The 18,201-nt window shown below is 45.4% G+C and overlaps 1 protein-coding gene across 5 annotated transcripts in view; it reads left to right on the top strand.

Moving 5' to 3' along the window:
• LOC112215752 (FYVE, RhoGEF and PH domain-containing protein 3-like) overlaps window positions 1–18,201 on the top strand; it is a 92,492-nt gene that overhangs the window by 50,856 nt on the left and 23,435 nt on the right. Inside the window, exons 1-5 of one of the 5 annotated variants that reach the window (XM_042299225.1) lie at window positions 8,714–8,830; window positions 12,809–12,973; window positions 13,956–14,163; window positions 14,535–15,195; window positions 17,357–17,446. In XM_042299225.1, coding sequence (XP_042155159.1) covers window positions 14,587–15,195; window positions 17,357–17,446 — 699 coding nt within the window. In that variant the 5' untranslated portion in view covers window positions 8,714–8,830; window positions 12,809–12,973; window positions 13,956–14,163; window positions 14,535–14,586. Of the gene's footprint in view, window positions 1–8,713; window positions 8,907–12,808; window positions 12,974–13,374; window positions 14,164–14,534; window positions 15,196–17,356; window positions 17,447–18,201 lie in introns of those variants that run through there. The other 4 variants (XM_042299226.1, XM_042299222.1, XM_042299221.1 and 1 more) reach the window with 4 other exon arrangements.

Genomic DNA, 18,201 nt, shown 5'->3' with positions numbered 1-18,201 from the left:
CAGCATTTTTTGGTCTTGCCTTGGGCGGCAGAGAGGCAAGAACAGGCCCTGGTGACAGCCCTCTCATTAAGAGCCCACTGGCCTGGCCAGTTTACATGATTTAACTGAGTGAACAGGAAAGTGGCATGTCTCCTGTGGGCTTGCTAACATGCCTCAGGTGTAGAGTAGACAGGGTAATAAAGGACCTTATTTCCTCTCTAATGGCTCCAGTGTTTCCCCCTATAGCAGAGCAACACTCTGTGCTCTATAACCAAGGCCACGTTTTCCCACTCTCCACTGTGTTTGTGTGTGTGTTTGCTAGCTATCACGATGTTTTTATTTAACCTTTGTTTAAGTAGGCAAGTCAGTTAAGAACTAATTCTGATTTACAATGACGGCCTACCAAAAGGCTTTCTGCGGGGACAGGAGCTGGGATTAAAAATACAAAATAAAATGAAAATATAGGACAAAATCACATCACGACAAGCGAGACACCACAACACTACATAAAGAGACCTAAGACAACAACATAGCATGGCAGCAACACATAACAACACAGCATGGTAGCAACACAACATTACTCTTTTTTTGATGGGAGGCTCTGCTGAAGACTGTAGACTACTGTTTGAGGTGTTTTGAGAGAAGGTCATCAGTTGTTGTCTTTTCCAGGGATATCACATGACCAAGTCCCGTTTTGTTATTGTTTCAAGTACAAGAGTCACATGAAATGTTAAACCTTCCTCTCCGAGTCCTGAGTCTCACATATTATTCCCCACATAGTTTTGAAAACAGGAGCATGATTGGCGAGAGCTCTTCAAAGTTTGGAACGTTCCCATGCTGACGCTGCCATTTTGAGGCCCAAAACACTGAGTGACTTTATAAAACAGGTACTGACGTCAAATTAAGATACTAAAGCCCAGTTAATGTGCAGTGACCTTTGTCTGTTTGTTGGATAGAGTCGTGTATCAGCACAGGAGATCAGTGGGGGGTGTCGCCCCCTGTCATGCCCTCAGCACACCCAACCTCACCCCTTCCATCTCCTCTTCTCTCACCTCCACTTCTCTCTTCTCCACCTATCCCACCTCTAGCACACATCCTCTCCCTGGTCTCTTCTGTTCTGTCCTCACCCCTTTCACCTCTCTCTCCTCCATCTCCACTCCTCTCATCCCCTTCCATCAGTGTGCTGGTGTGGTCTGGACACGGCTTGTCCTGTCCTGGGCGATACCCCAATCCCAACCCCAGACCCAGGCAGTACTGTATCTATCGTCCCCCACAGGACCACTCTGACTGTCAACAAACAGGGTGACACTCCCCTCTACAGGCACACACCCGTCCGGTCCTAAGGAGGACCCCACCACACGTGTGAAGGAAAAGAGAGGGAGGAGGGGTATGAAGCCAGGCTGGAGAGAGGTTAGGGGTGAGGATGAGAGGGAAGCTGGTCTCATCCCTCCCTGTCAGTGATAGCAAACCACACTAAATAAACACACACACACACACACTGCCTCTTTAAATGCCACTTCCTGCTGCTGGTCTCTTGATAAACTGTCTCCAAGTGATACTGCAGGCTGTACTACACACACACAAGCACACAGAGTGTTTCTCTCTCCCTACTGTCTGTACTGTTACATAGCCTGTAAATTACAGTGTGGGAGAGAATTTAGGGTTTGAGTGAAATGTTATTTTGCGGCAGTGAGAGGTGTCTAGGTTGTTGTAAGTGTGGAGTGTGTTTTTTTGGGGCGGTGTGTGAAATGTTTGCTTTTGTAGGGCTATGTTTTTGGTCTCGGTAGAATGTTATTGTGTGGTAGCGGTGGGAAATGTTTGCTTTTGTAGGGCTATGTTTTTGGTCTCGGTAGAATGTTATTTTGTGGTAGCGGTGGGACTGTTAGTAAGAGATGTAAAATGTTTCCGTGGGAATGTAATGAGTTACGTGTCACAGGAATGTTGTGGTCTCTCTCAATTTAGTGCTTGACATCTTCGAGGATGTGGCTTACCTGCAGAAGCAATGAGTAGTAGTGGACCTACACTGAGCTGAGAGTGTGTGTGTTCAGTGTGTTTGTGCTGGCATTTGTACGTGTGTAACCAGTAGCATTGGGTGCATTGGGTACATATGGGGGTGGACTTTAATACATAATAATTAACATTCAAAATCACATTTAAAATCATCAATTAATCAATCATGCTGTCACCTGCTGGTCATTCAGTAAGCCGGTCCTGTCCGTCATTGTGATTGGTGAAATCAGAACAGTCAATATTAATTAAGATAATCACTACTTTCACACATCAGAAGCCTTTAGTCAGTAGAAGATAGCAGACAGAGTATTGACCTGTAATCTAGAGGGAGTCAAGTCTCAGAATCTACATAATCAAGGAATACCAAGTTAAATCTCTTTATAGTAGGCTAGTTGTTGGTAGGGCCATGACTCATGTTTACTGTAGTGCAACCAACACCCCCTAGTGACAGTGGTCAGGGTGGGACTGTCGTTTTCCACCAGCTACTGTATGTGTGTGTTCTCTTTTCCAATGAGAGGATGTGTGTCTGTCTGAGTAGCTGTAGATCAGTGATGGGCAGCTTTGATGGGGGTGAGGGCCACAAAAAATCTGAACTCATCATGAGGGGCCACAGTGGTTTGCGGGTCTGCATACCCCACATCCTACCCACGCATGTAGTCAACTGATTTGTGCAATCAATCCATTTGTGCAGTTAACTTAACTTAACTCTCTGTCTAAATGCATTATACCAGACGCCAGGTCTTTCTTCTCGATTCCGGAGCACAAAACGATATGGAGGTAAGATAGATATCGATTTTGAGACATGACATTTTAGTATGCGAAGTTCCTGTTCTTATTTTGAAGATTTATCACAACAAGCGTGTTTTGCGAAATGTCACAGAGCACTGAGCTCATTTTATTCCGTTCGTGTCAGGTTAGCTTAACTTGTTGCGACCCACGTGTCAACAACTTTTCAGATAACCACCACAACATGGTAAAATCCTCGAAAGTCGCTTCGAGAAAGCACACCGCTCTGTAGACAAAGCTTGGTGCTTATTATGGGATGTACTAGGTTACGAAATCGGACTTTTTGGATGTCATGTTAATGATATGTTAGAGAAAGAACCCCGCTGAACGATTCTGAACATGAGCAATCCTATTTGTCTTGGTAACATGTATTTTAGAACATAAGAAAGTGATCCAGCCTAAGATAAAGGGCTTGTTTTCCAGTCCCAGTAATATCCATCAGTCATGGTTGGTGAGCAGCATGCATGACGATTCATCCCTGTGTTCAACCACACGCTCTTTTTCTCTTAACATCATCAGTTAGTGGAAGCAACAGTGGACTCACCGTAGCCTTCTAAGTGCTCTGATATTACATCACGTATGGTACAAGTGTGTTGGTGAGTATGTTCGGCTGCTGTGATGCACTTTAGCCATTGTTGACGGGGATCAGCTCACCACAGTAGATCTGTATCCTCCCATACATCTGACCTCTCCTGTACACCACACGACATGGACAGTACGCTGACTCCGGACTTTATGTTTACACTTTCTCCCCCTGAGACGTTGCCTTGGCGTTTGCCTGTGTGCATGCGTGTGAGGCTGTGTGTTACTGGTTTGACAGAGTGCTTTGTCGTAGTACCTGGTGTCTGCACGCCACACTGCTCTCCTGTAGAGGTGTGAAGGAGAAGAGGACTGGACTGCTCATTGAAGGGCAAACGGATAAACTTGATTTCTACACACCTTTGGGTAGAAGTGTTGGCTTCCGGTCAGCTCAGATGGTTTAGGCATGGTATTCAGAGTGTGTAGTCCTTTTGAAAAAGTGCCTGCTGAAAATGAACAGTGTATATATAGGCTAAGTGTGAAACTGGGCAGCTGTGGTAGTAGTCCCAGGCTCCCCGACCCACTTGCTATCTTACCAATATGGATCAACTGGCCTGTTGCCATGACAATGCCCTGTTCCACTGGTTTCCCCTGCTCCAGAGCATATTCACTCTGGCATTGCTTCATTTAGCCTCCGACTCCACAGGCAGGATGTCTCTCAGGCATTAACTCATCAGGCCTTGTTGGTGCTAGCTCTTTGTCTGCCTGCACCCTACATGCTGCTTACTGTTACTGTGTGTGTGTGTGTGTGTGTGTGTGTGTGTGTGTGTGTGTGTGTGTGCACGCGTGTCAGCACTCTCTTTACTTATTATTGTCCGCATGTCATTTAGACCTCTCTAATAACTACAGCTTGGCTCCCTTGAATGTTCTCCTCTATCACTTCCCTTGTTCTCCCTTCTAAACATACTCTCTATTTCTTTCTCACTCCCCTTCCTTCTGTCTCATCCTCTATCCTCTCTCTCCTCTTTCTCATCCCCCCCAAAATCCTTCTGTCTTAATCTGTGGGAGCTGGTGAAATACTCCTACTTAGTGTGTGAGCTGGGTTGATTCACTCTACTGCTGTGCCCACTGACCTGATTTAGGACTGACAGGGGCAGGAGCAGGATGACTTATCCCTGATCCCTCTCTTACCCCGTTCCCTTTCCGTCTGTAGCGTAGCTTGGGGAGCCATGATACCATGGAGGCTTTGAGGCATGGCTCTTTCCTAGGAGAAACGCTGCCTGGTTTTAGGTCTAAATGTCTGAGAGAGGCGCTGTCTGATGTTGTCTGGTTAAATCAAACAGATAGGAGGAGATAAATGAATGGATGTGCAGTAGTAGAGTAGTAATCTGAATGAGGGAGGCCAGCTGTTACTGTACTTTTGCCTGTGTGATTGGATGAGATCCTTATCCCTCTGTATGTGTATGGATTATCCACAGATTGAACTAGGCACGCTGCAGTATCACTCTAATGTAACTGTAGCCTACTGTACCTAACTGAGAAATCTGCTGAGTTGCCATCGATTGGGAAGAGCTCTAGCCTCTATTCTATATACCTTGTGTCCCTAGAACAGCTGTTGTACTGCATTTCCACTGTTGAGCCTTTCCCCTGTGTAGAAAATAGGGATCCCTTTTTTTTGAGCTGTTAGAGCTGTAGAGATCTGCTCTAGTTAGCAAATATGAATCCTGTCCTTTAGTTCTAAGCAGTACAGCTCTGGTTCTAGGTAGACGTCAGTCCAACAGCAAACCATGCCGGACCTTACCCTGTAGATCTAGGCTAGTCTGACTTGTACAGTAACGGTGCCTGGCTGTGTTTATCGATCTCTGTGTTTTCAAACTGTACTGAACAAAAACATAGACGCAACATGTAAAGTGTCGGTCCCATGTTTCATGAGCTGAAATAAAAGATCCCAGAAATGTTCCATACTCATAAAAAAGCTTATTTCTCAAAAATGTGTGCACAAATGTGTTTGCATCCCTGTTGGTGAGCATTTCTCCTTTGCTAAGATAATCCATCTCCCTGACAGGTGTGGAATATCAAGAAGTTGATTAAACAGCATAATCATTACACAGGTGCACCTTGTGCTGGGGACAATAAAAGGCCACTGAAATGTGCAGTTTTGTCACACACCACAATGTAACAGATGTCCCAAGTTTTGAGGGAGCGTGCCATTGGCATGCTGACTGCAGGACTGTACACCAGGGCTGTTGCCAGAGATGTTCATTTCTCTACCATAAGCCACCTCCAATGTAATTTTAGAGAATTTGGCAGTAGGTCAAACCGGCCTCACAACCACAGACCACGTGTAACCATGCACAGATACACTCTGATCCTGAGGCCCATTGTTGTGCCATTCTTGCTCCACCATCACCTTGTGTTTCAGCATGATAATACAAGGCCCCATGTAGCAAGGATCTTTACACAATTCTTGGAGACTGAGAATGTCCCAGTTATTGCATGGCCTGCATGCTCACCAGTCATGTCACCTATTGAGCATGTTGGGATGCTCTGTATTGACGAGTACGACAGCGTGTTCCAGATCCCTACAATGTCCAGCAACTTCGGACAGCCATTGAAGAGGGTTGGGACAAGCCTGATCAACTCTATGCAAAGGAGATGTGTCGCACTGCACGAGGCAAATGTTGGTCATACCAGATACTGACTGGTTTTCTGATCCACGCCCCTACTTTTCTTTTAAGGTGTATGTGACCAACAGATGCATATCTGTATTCCCAGTCATGTGAAATCAATACATTATGGCCTAATTAATTCATTACAATTGACTTATTTCCTAATATGAACTTTTTAAATTGTTACATGTTGCATTTATATGTTTGATTCGTGTATTTACAGTATTTCAATCAATGTGTTTTCCATTGTCTATTATGTGTTGTCTCTGTGGGCCTTTGTATGTGTCTCTGTGTGTGTATTTCCATGTGTTTTCCAGTCTGTCTCTCTCTCTCTCTCTGTGTACATGTCTCCTGTGGAGCTCCTTTATGGAGCTCTGTGTGTAATTACGGGGGTTTAACCGTCAGGGGATAAATATCAGAAACACATCAAGGCCAGAGCACTCGTTACTGTCTCAGAGTTGCAGAAAGGAAAGAGAGATGGATTGAGAGAGAGATGTATGGAGAGAGAGAGAAACCCATTGGATGCCTCTGTCAGCGTAGTGTGGCAGTATGGAGAAGTAGATTGGATGCAATCCACTGTGTGTATGTGTGTCTCTGTGTTAGTCTGCATGTGTAACACTGCTCTGATCATTGACCATTATAAATCAAGTGCCATTAGATGAGAGTCTGTTCCAGTCTGTCTCGATATGTCAGGACAACAGACAGCGGAGGCCACGGTCAGAGAGAAAGGGAGGTAGGGATGAGTTCTAGAGAAAGAGACGTTGGGGGAAAGGTGGACAGAGAGGGAAATACGGATAGAAGGACTGTCTAATAGAGAGGAAGAGGCAGATAAGAGAGCATAAGAGGGAGATTGTGAGAAAGAGAGAGACGCACAGAGAATGGCATACTGACTTACTGAGTGAAGGGGAGAGAAAGAGTGCTGGTAGGTGTGGGGGTAGCTGTGTGATTGGGAGATGGGGCTTAGGGGGGGATCAGGGGAGTGGTGACTGACGGACGAGACGCTCCCACGTCGGGAGTGATCCATCTCCCAGACAGCACTGGGGCAGGAAGACTTTACTCTAGGGATGGTGGGTAATAAACAACTCCAACAGGGTCGCCTCAGGCCTGGCAGTGATTGGCAGCAGTGTGTGTGTGTGTGTGTGTGTGTGTGTGTGTGTGTGTGTGTGTTCAACATTCAGTGTTCAGCGAGAGAAAGGGGGAGGGGAAGAGTGAATATTGTGTGTGTATGTACTTCTCAGTGCATGTGAATGCCTGTGTGTACATGTGCATGCAGGAGATGGGTAAGGATTGTCATTAGAGGTCAAGTCTGAATGGCCAAGGATATATATATATATATATATATATATATATTTTTAAATGCCGCCCTCTCCACTCTCGCTGCTCTCTGCAGTAGTATAAATTACCATACCTTTATTTCAGACTGAGACCAAGGTCTCACACACACACACACGATACCTTTATGCTTCCATATCCGCAGTCCAAATGGCTTAGAGTATCAGAATAACTCAGTGTATCCGAGCACACGCTACCTTACCACTGTCTTAGCGCTAGCAGTACTGCTGTCTTTCTGTTTACTGCTCTCTCTAGTGTTGTTCTGTTCTCTCTGAGTCTGTCTCATTCTCTCCTGTTCTCTTCTGACTAGAGTGTGTGGCGATGACATCACCATCTCCACTCTCAAGGAACAGGCAAGTGAGTCAACAGCTTGCCTAAGAGACGCAGTCCTTTGCCTGTCCATAATGATGGTGTATGGTCATTGATGAGTTGGCCTTCTAAGTCAGGTCGACCTGGCAACCCGCTGCTCCCCAGGGCACCGTGGTGATGGTTGTATTTCTCTGTTCCTCATCATGATTGGAGCTTAGAAGAGGAAATCCACTTCTCTATTCTCTCGTGTGTGTTTATTAAATTGCGGTTAAATGGATTCTCATAATTACAGAATCTCTCCCTCTGTGAGCAAATGTATTATTTTACTCGGTTTGTGTCAAACATTGTTTAGTGCCTGTTTGTCCTGTAGTTGTTTGCTATGTTCTGATCAAGGTTATTATAGTTTTGTGTTTTTATATTTGTTTTTTTGTTTTTTTATTTGATTAGAAATTCTGTTTAGTTTCAGTTAGCTTTCAGACCTGCTTTGGATTGCCCATTGAAACCCCCATTACATTTTTTCCCAAAGTTTAGAAGAACAAAACACTGAAACTGAACATAATTCATGATGGCTTTGTTAATTATTTTATTTCAGTTTACTAAATAGTTTTTTCATGATTAGTTTTAGTTTACTATAATAACCTTGGTTCTGATGAGTAATTTCCCTCTTTTTAATCACGTGCGTGTGCACATAACTATACCACTCTGACATTCTGAGCAGGACCTGGCGGAGTGTGTAAAGTACCAGACACAGAGGTTCATATCGTTCCCATAACCTTAGTGTTCATGCAGTGTGTGGACCATCGTTGTGGTCATGTTTGATCTAGGCTCCTGCCCTGTACTGTTGCATAGACAGGGGTAATCAGGAAATCTGTTTACCTCCTGTTGCCATAACTGTCAATCTGCATGTGTGTGGTTACTATTCAAATGTGTCTGTTTCTGTGAAGTGCAGACACACACACACACACACACACACACACACACACACACACACACACACATACACGTCAGCTGGGCACGGGGACAGGTGTGTATAAGGCAGGTTTGGCAGGTGCAGTTAGGCTAAAGCACACCTAACTACAGATGTGTGTTATGCAGGACTGAGTTTTAGTTTTTGCTCCAAGGTGTGTGTGTGCAGGGAGCTGGCACAGAGAGCTTTCCGGTCTTATACACACACACACAAACTCACACACACTGGGAGAATGTGAGTTACCTTGTTGGCAAGGAAGGTGCGTTGGATTTTCCTATTGAAATGGTTCACTGGATTCTTGGTATCTAAGGAAAGGCAGAATTTTCAACGAGACGGTAGCTTTTTCTTTCTTGTTCTTGTCTTTTCTTGTCTTTAACACTCCTAAAATAAGCACAGTCTGGCTATCAGGTTTAGGTCGTTGTTCAATTGAACAACCTTTAGTCTTTAAGACCTTTGGAAACGTTTGAGTTTTCAGTATCGTATAGAGGCGTAGTATAATTGGGAGTGTTGTGTAGAGTTGTATAGTCGTGTAGAGTTGTATACAGTGGTATGAAGTTGTATAGAGTTGTATAAAGGTGAGTTGAGTGTTATGTAGAGTTGAGTTAAGTAGATGTAGTTCCTCTCTCGGTGCTGTGTCATCAAGTTCCAGTTAGGACTGTTAGGATGTTTGATCTGCGGGCCAGATTTCACTGTCTTAGGTAACCATGACTATGGAATGTTTCCATATGCCAGACCCCTATGGCACCATCGGTCTCATTAGTGTCTGTCTGCTACAGACTGTTTGTTTTTCCCAAGACCTGACCTGTGTCTAGAGTCAAAGGGTTTCTCAGTGGATTAGCTGGACATCGTCAGAGTAGATAGATGTTGCCCCTAACCACTTGCTCTAATTTGATCCCCCTAATGGTTAAGGTTAGGATCGAGTGTCGAAAAGCTGATCCCAGAGTCTGTTTTACGATGTTCAAGACACCAATTATTTTTGATGAATGGCGGAAATCAGCTTTCCTCTATAGGAGGCTGTACAATGCTTTTTCCTCACCACTGTAACAGAAAACTGTCATTTATACGGTCATTTTTAGGTATTATCAACAGTAAAAAGAACTGAAATGTTTTACTGCAGCATACTGTAAATTATTGTGCATTGTGGGAAAAGTGCTGTATTTCAAATGGTACTGTAATTCTACCCCACAGAATACAGTAACGTATCCTTGGAGAGTGAAAAATCATTTTGACCAATAGTGGGTTCATAGTATTGTTGTTTCTGGCTCATCAACATAGTTTCAGCCATGCCTTGTACGAGGCTATATTTGTTGCGCCCGTGAGTGAGAATTCTGTACCGATTTAACTTCTATGTGGTTAAAGTGCCCCATCAATTTAAAATGTAGAGGGGGCAGATTGGAAGGGGCAACTTCTCTTAAACCTTACATGGTTGAGCATTTTGCCATGCCGTTTTGGTATTTTTAACCCTTAAGTCAATGCCAGTTTGGAAGCCTTTGTTACGGCCTCTAGAAATGCAAGTAATATAAAACACCATACATGAATTCATATCCCGTAGTGTGTGAACACTTTACCTAGCAGCCATCCTGCTTGCACCGTCCCTTGTAAAATACTGTGAAATACATAACCCTCCCCTCAATGAATTTCATTCATCCATTCATGAATTCAGATTACGGTAGAATTTGCTTTTTTACATGATATAATACAGTATTTTACTGTGCGTCATTACACAGTACTTGCTTTGGTACCGTATGTATATTACAGTAGATGTACAGCTGCCTGTGAATTACTGTCAAATTCACAGTAACCCCTTTACAGTGTATAGTCTATTTCTGTTGCAACAGTGGTGAGGTGAGAGCTGGAACTGGGCTATATATTTTACGATTTGCTACTGTACATCTATTGACCCAGCAGCTGCGCGCCTTATTGGCTGTGTAATACACATACTGTTTATGTCTGAAGTGAAAATATGTGTCTTTCACAGATGCATGTAAAGCCTCTCTCTCCGTCTCCCTCTGTGGTTTGGTAAAATTGTATAACAGGGTGGGAAAGCCAGCCTTTCAGCAGGGCGTCATGGGGGCAGACAGCGTAGCAGGACTTATTGCAGACTCACAGAGCTCTGCCTCCAGTGCCTGAAGCTGCAGGCTGGAGCTGGGCTGGAAAACAGCAAATTACACATGGAAGCGCTCCTCAGGGGTCTCGCAACCATCTCCGGACTAATCCTTTTGGAGATGCATGTGGCGTGAATAGATACTGCCCCTAAGCCTGCATGAGATAGAGCAGTGTGGATGTTAGTTTACATAGCGATTATCATAATGTACTGCGGGGGTTATCGTTGACGTCTAATGGACAACCACATCCGATAACACACAGCCAGTCTAAACAAAGGCTGTGATAAGGGCCCTTGGAACAAAGACATAGCAGCACTTAGACACACACACACAGGCGCACACTCATAGACACACATATAGTACACAGGAACACACACATAGGCACAGTAATACATAAGTACGTACACACACAGGCATACACACAAACGCACAATTTTTCATCCATTAACCGAAAAATTGCTGGTTCGAATCCCAGAGCCAACTAGGTGAAAAATCTGCCGATGAGTCCTTAACCCTAATTTCTCCTGTAAGTCGCTTTGGATAAGAGCGTCTGCTAAACTGTAAACTCGTATACTGTGTATATACTGTAAACACACACTTCCCCCTCTTTCAATGCAAACACAAACCATACATTATGTGACCATACCAACATATTGCACAAAACAGCACTCATTACAAAGTCCACACTTCAATTCACTTGACTGGATTTCACAGAGCCCCTATAGGCATCACATGATTGGAATCACTGACATACAATTCCCTGATGTAACTAGCTAGCTGCTAAAGGTCTCATTGTCCCAGTGTTTGTAGTTCTGTTGAGTGGGTTGTGATGCGCTTTTACAGGGACACACACACACACACACACACACACTTTCTCAAAAAGCCTGATATCACAGACATACAGAGAGAAAGTAAGACACACACATACACAGTCCAGTATCACTCCCAGACAGTCTGAATGGATGGAGGATCAGGATATAGAGATGTATTAAATATAGGCAGGCCTATCAAAGAGCTCTCTGAAGACGCATTGAGGCAGAAGCCTCACCTCTCTCTCCCCTGGCCTGGTGTCAGGATTGATGCAGGGGCTGTCTGCTCCCTCTCTGGTTCTTCTCTGCTCCCTCTCTGGTTCCTCTCTGCTCCCTCTCTGGTTCCTCTCTGCTCCCTCTCTGCTCCCTCTATGGTTCCTCTCTGGTTCCTCTCTGCTCCCTCTCTGGTTCCTCTCTGGTCCTCTCTGCTCCATCTCTGGTTCCTCTCTGCTCCATATCTGGTTCCTCTCTGGTTCATCTCTGGTTCCTCTCTGCTCCATCTCTGGTTCCTCTCTGGTTCCTCTCTGCTCCATCTCTGGTTCCTCTCTGCTTCCTCTCTGGTTCCTCTCTGCTCCCTCTCTGCTCCCTCTCTGGTTCCTCTCTGGTTCATCTCTGCTCCATCTCTGGTTCCTCTCTGGTTCATCTCTGCTCCATCTCTGGTTCCTCTCAGGTTCCTCTCTGCTCCATCTCTGGTTCCTCTCTGGTTCATCTCTGGTCCATCTCTGGTTCCTCTCTGGTTCATCTCTGCTCCATCTCTGGTTCCTCTCTGGTTCCTCTCTGCTCCATCTCTGGTTCCTCTCTGGTTCATCTCTGGTTCCACTCTGCTCCATCTCTGGTTCCTCTCTGGTTCCTCTCTGGTTCCTTCTGCTCACTGCAGCATGACAAAGGCATTGGGGTGAAGGTTGTTTGTTCCCCTCTTACTGTTACAGTAACACACTGCACTGCACCACTCAGGGGGACTAGGGCTGGGACTGTATAGAACTGCATCGGTCAGGTCTGTTTGGACTGGGGCTGAAGCTGTTGGGTATTTGGTCTCAGCCATGACGCTTTCGTGCTGTCTCTTTATAGGCAAATTAATACTGCACTATCTAGAACCAAAAATGGTTATTTGATACGGTGCTATCTAGAACCAAAAAGGGTTATTTGGGTGTCCCAACAGGAGAACCCTTTGAAGAACCCCTTTTGGTTCCAGGTAGAACTCTTTGTGTTCTCCTTTTTGAAATCTAAGAGTGTGTGTTCCTTCCAAACAGGTTGCGTTCCTGCATGTTGTGTGAATGGAAGTAATCCACTCAGTCAATCTAATATATTCGCTCTCTCTCTCAGACCTCCCTCCCTCTTCTCTACAGTGCCAGTGTGGATCGGTGGACTTCCTGTGTTCCCCGCGGCTGGCAAAGAAAGCCCTGCCCCCTCCCAGACAATGTCACGTCCGGCCTGCAGTCAAGCCCCGCCCCCAGCCCACAGCCACACCCACCTCTCAGAAACCTCAAGGTACACTGTTAGTTTATCACTAATTTAAGCACTACTACTTGTTGTTCATAATATCAATAATGTCATTATCATTGACTAAGAGTGTTGGTACAATATAAAACCTTGTGTTTATCAGCCTAATCCCAGAGTTTTACCTGCATTCAGTATTTATCCCACAAACACATCAGTCAGACACATGGATGGCTCTAAAAAAACTCCTTGTTAATCCTACTATAGAGTCATGCTATCTGCCTGTTGATGCATACGTTTCATTTCCATACAATACACCCTGCCATTCTCTGCTGTGCTATAGCTGCACACACACACAATCAGAGAGGAAGGAAGCAGAGGCACCTCACACAGAGAGAGCTGAGGCAGAGATACCTGCTTCCTCATTCAGCCCTAATGCAATACCAAGAACACAGCAGAGACTGGCCCACATAAAATATATAGAGAAAGCCTACTGTCCTCTAAATGCATTCTGCAGTAACCATGTTTTAAGAACATGTCGGTAGCCAAACAGTAGTATTTTAGCTTCTGATAGCGTGTGCGGCCATTTGTGCAGTCGGTTTCTGGACCACTCTCGGCCTGTAATTTGTGTGACTGCGTGTGCATGTTTTTTTTCTTTCTCTGTCTGTGAAACCACAGTGACTTAGACACACTCATCTCCGCATCCTGTTCTGAAATCAGGAAGCTGTCTTAGCTCTGTGAAGCACGATCAGAACCGTCTCCTGCGCTGCGTTCGAGAACCTACTCTCAGAGTTTAGCGATTATATGTTGTGTTTTGTGGTGGTATTTGGACTGTGGTTTTGTCATTTGTAGTAGGTAGCAGCAGCAGCCATCTGGAATACAGTCATGGAGGCTTTCTCCCTCGGAACTCCACGGGGCACTTGAAACAGGACTCTTTCCGTGGTTACGCCAGTGACCTGACTTCGTCTCTCTCTTTTTCTCTCTTTCCTTCTTCCTCCCTCCATCACCCCTCTTCCTGAACCTGGACCTGCAGTTCCCCCTAAACCCCCCTTCCTGCTGGTTCTCGGACAGGACAAGAAGCCCAAGAGGATTCCCCCAGCTCCCTCCAGGCCTCTGCCTGCCCCTCCACCTCCACCCAAACCGCGGCCCAGCCAGACACCACCTGGCCTGGTCACACAGCCTCAGAGAGGCCCAGAGGCTCAGAGCGTGGGGCTGCTCATCGAAAGGTTTGAGAACTCCAGGTACTGTACTGTCCTGCAGGGGGTAGGGTATTCCACAAGGTGCTCTTGCCCTGTTGACGCATCAGATGAGTGTTTTGTGCATGTGTTTGTGTGTAAAAAAACTGGAGGGATGACACATATATTTTGTTTGATTTATGATGTGGGTGTTGTTATACACTATGAGTAGGACTTTGAATGTTTTGCACGGAATACACACTCTCTTACCCTCTGTCTCGTAATACGCACTCTGTTTTTCTGATGTTACCCAACCTATGTTTCACACTTCTGTCTGTGGGAATGTTAGGCTCTGGTGGTGTGTTGTGGTTTCAGCCCAATCAAGACTGAAACTGAGGAAGGTTTAATTTCACAAGTGTTTATTTTTTATATCCCAGGGTTCCAATTCTTGGTGTCCCTCCGAGGAATCAGCTCCACTTGTGCCTGAGTATGGACGCGACATCCGAAACCACAGCTCGTTCTGCCCCTGACCCCATAGCACACGCCTCTTCAGGGTCAGCAGGAGCAAAGGACTCTGGGGAACCCTCCCCCGCCGACAAACTTGCTCTTCTCGTCTCGGAGCAGACTGATGAGGTCACCGAGCTGACGGATCTTTCGTGCCTGGCCTCACTCCGCATTGACGGCCCCGGCGGCATTCCTTTGGACTCTACAGAGGACGACCTCAACATCGTCCACGGCGATCGAGTTGGTTGCCTTGACAACACAGAGAGGGAGGAGAGAGACTCTTCCCATGAGCTCCAGGACAATCCGGACTCACAGTCCTCGGAGCAGAACGGAAACGGGAAGATTCCCAACCGGGACAGCGGGATCGACAGCCCATCTTGCGCAGCAGAGGGCGAGGTGTTCCCCAACGAAGACGCCATCGACGAGGAGGAGCGCTACGACAGCGTCACGGAGACAGAGACTAGCGTGTCCTGCTGTGTAACACTGGGCAACAAGCGTGACTCCACGCAGGACGAGGACAGTGACCTGGATGAGGTCAGCAGTGGCGAGACAGAGGGAGGGGAGAAGGCGGACACACACACAGAGGTACACAGGGTGAGTCACACACACACACATTCGTATCAATCTCCTTCAGTTCAGCAGCTGTAACTTGTCTTTCTATTTTTATCTATGTCAGTTTCAGGCTGTCTAGACTCAGGTGTTTTTTTATTTTTATGGGTATTTGGGCCTAAACACACACACACACACACACACACACACACACACACACACACAAACAAACAAACAAACAAACAAACAAACAGAAACACTATTTCAGACGCTCAAGTGTGTGTGGTGGTCACAAGCGTCTTTGCTGTATCTAAAAATGGATGTGCTGTGGGGTGTGGAGGAAAGAGTTCCTGCCCAGGGCTGTAACAGGAGTTTGTGACTGCTACTGCTAGAGGACAGACAGAAACAAAAGAGCACTCAGCTCAGCTACTGTTTCCACCATTGATCTGTGTGTGAGTGATACCGACACCTCCAAAAGAGAACTTTGCATCATACCGGTATTCATGAATCCCCTGACGGAAAAATACTGTCTATTTATTGAAATAAAAGGATGGTGGGAAGGTCAAGAAACATCAGACAAAAATAGGGAGAGGGAGAAGAGGAGGTAGAGAAAAAATAGAGAGGCAGAAAAGTGAGAGCGTGTAATGAAAATTAGTCTGTGAAAGAGAAAGAGACAAGGAGGGGTGTGTGAGTGGGAGCTGGAACTCTGGTTAGAGTTGTTGTGTGTTGGCACAGTACAGTCAGTTTTTATCACCTCAGCATTGTTATAATGGGGCAAAGCCCGACACACCCTGTACCTAGGCACCACACCAAAAACACATGAGCACATACAGACACACACACGCCCTGTATTGGCAGCCAACACCCTTTGCCTCATGTGGAAGGGATCTCTGGTATCCTGTGTTTCCTGATATCAGCATTACTGCCCAGAGGAAAGGTGTGTGTGGATGGGTGTGAGGGAACAGTGCCACTTCTCTCTGACACTAATAGCTGACAAGTTGATAGCTTTTTAATGACACTGCTGTCGCAGAGGATGTGGGTTTTGGGGATGCACATTGAAACAGGAAAAGAAAGAAATGTATTTCTCTTCTTTCAGTGTTTAGCATTGTCTGCTACAGAAATAGATTAGACATGTTGTTTGTGTTTGTATGTGTATGTGAGTGTGTTCAAGTGTGTGTGTCATGCTTAAAGGATGTGAGTGTGTGTTTGTTTGTGGACATATCTCTACTGTACATTCCAAAAGGGTTATTCAGCTGTCCCCATAGGAGAACCCCCTTTGGTTCCAGGTAGAACCCTTTTTGGTTCCAGGTAGAACCCTTTTGGGTTTCATGTAGAACCCTCTGTGGAAAGGGTTCTACATGGAACCCAAAAGGGTTGCACCTGGAACCAAAAGGACCCACACTTTTTCACTTGTATTGCTTTCGTTTTTTCTGTCAATTGTTTGTCAGAGTTGTTTTTTTTATTGTATGAATTTGTTGTTTACTAATGTTGTGAGGCTTTTCTGCCACCAGGTGACATACTTGAAATACTTGAAAGAGAAAAGAGTTCTACCTGGAACCAAAAAGGGTTCTTTAAATGGTCCCTCTATGGGGACAGGTGAAGAACCCTTTTAGGTTCTACATAGCGCCTTTTTTTCTCAGAGTGTATGTTTCACAATTTCCACCAATTTCCCGATTTTGTGCGTGCATGTGATTGTGTACCGGACAGCTGTTGCAAAACACAATGTCACAATGTAGTACACCCTCCCTTTCTGAGGACGGGTCTCAGTCACATGTCACAGGACTGTCATTTCATTCGTTAAGTTAATTCCTGTTCCTGAAGTAGTCAAACTGAATGCACATCCGCAGCACCTTTACATGTCATCTCAGCTCTGGTAGTAAACACAGTATTGGTGACTAACTCAGCTCTCAGTGAAGCAGCACGGACTGCCGATTGTTACAACATGCACAACAACCGAGATGAAAAGAGCACCTGCGGACATCCCCATTTCAGACCACTTTTATCTTATATGTAATCACTGGTTAGTGTTTGCTTGCTTTCACCTAATAGGTTTTGTGTTAATGTTGCTGATATTCTCTCTCAAAGGTCATAGGCCCAGAGGCATATGTTTAATGTATGATACAGGTCTAATGTAGGTTTGTGTAGGGAGTGTATTCTATATGGTATGCTATGGCACTGACTGTTTGTGTCCACTTCTCTCCCTCAGTACTCAGAGACACAGAGGTTACTGAACATCGCCAGAGAGCTCCTTCACACTGAGGAGGCCTATGTCAAAAGACTCAACCTCCTAGACCAGGTATGCACACACTCACACACAGTGGGTTGTGTACTCTGAAAAACACAACCGCATGCAAAGGACGTCAGACTGCTTGCTTAGAGAGTACCACTTCTTCCTGATTCGGCACATACTTGGCTTGAACCTGGGGCCTCAGCTTCATGAACACACGTTACCGTTCTCCCTCAAGTGCCTCTACCTGTCGCTAGCGCAAATGTGGACACTTAAGGCTGAGGAGTAAGTTTCACACATCTCCATGTACACATACACACCAAGTCATGGTAAAACACATACAGTGCATTCGGAAAGTATTCAGACCCCTTCCCTTTCTCCACATTTTGTTACGTTACAGCCTTATTCTAAAATTGATTCAATTATTTTTTTCCCTCATCAATCAACACACAATGCCCCATAAAGACAAAGTGAAAACAGGTTTTTGGACATTTTTGGAAATGTATTAAAACATAAAACATATATAACATTTCTGCAACATTGACGGTCCCAACAACACAATAGTCTTCATCATTCTTAAATGGAAGAAGTTTGGATCCACCAACTCTTCCTAGAGCTGGCCGCCCGACCAAACTGAGAAATCGTGGGAGAAGGTTGACCGTGGAGATGGGAGAACCTTCCAGAAGGACAACCATCTCTGCAGCACTCCACCAATCAGGCCTTTATGGTAGACGGAAGACACTCCTCAGTAAAAGGCACATGACAGCCCGCTAGGGGTTTGCCCGAAAGGCACCTAAAGGACTCTCAAAAAGTTAAATGTTCGT

Source organism: Oncorhynchus tshawytscha, linkage group LG16 (assembly GCF_018296145.1).
Source record: "Oncorhynchus tshawytscha isolate Ot180627B linkage group LG16, Otsh_v2.0, whole genome shotgun sequence".
In the NCBI taxonomy this organism is placed as follows: domain Eukaryota; kingdom Metazoa; phylum Chordata; class Actinopteri; order Salmoniformes; family Salmonidae; genus Oncorhynchus; species Oncorhynchus tshawytscha.
The sequence above is the reverse complement of the archived record's forward strand: the minus strand, read 5'-3'. Positions and strand labels throughout refer to the sequence as shown.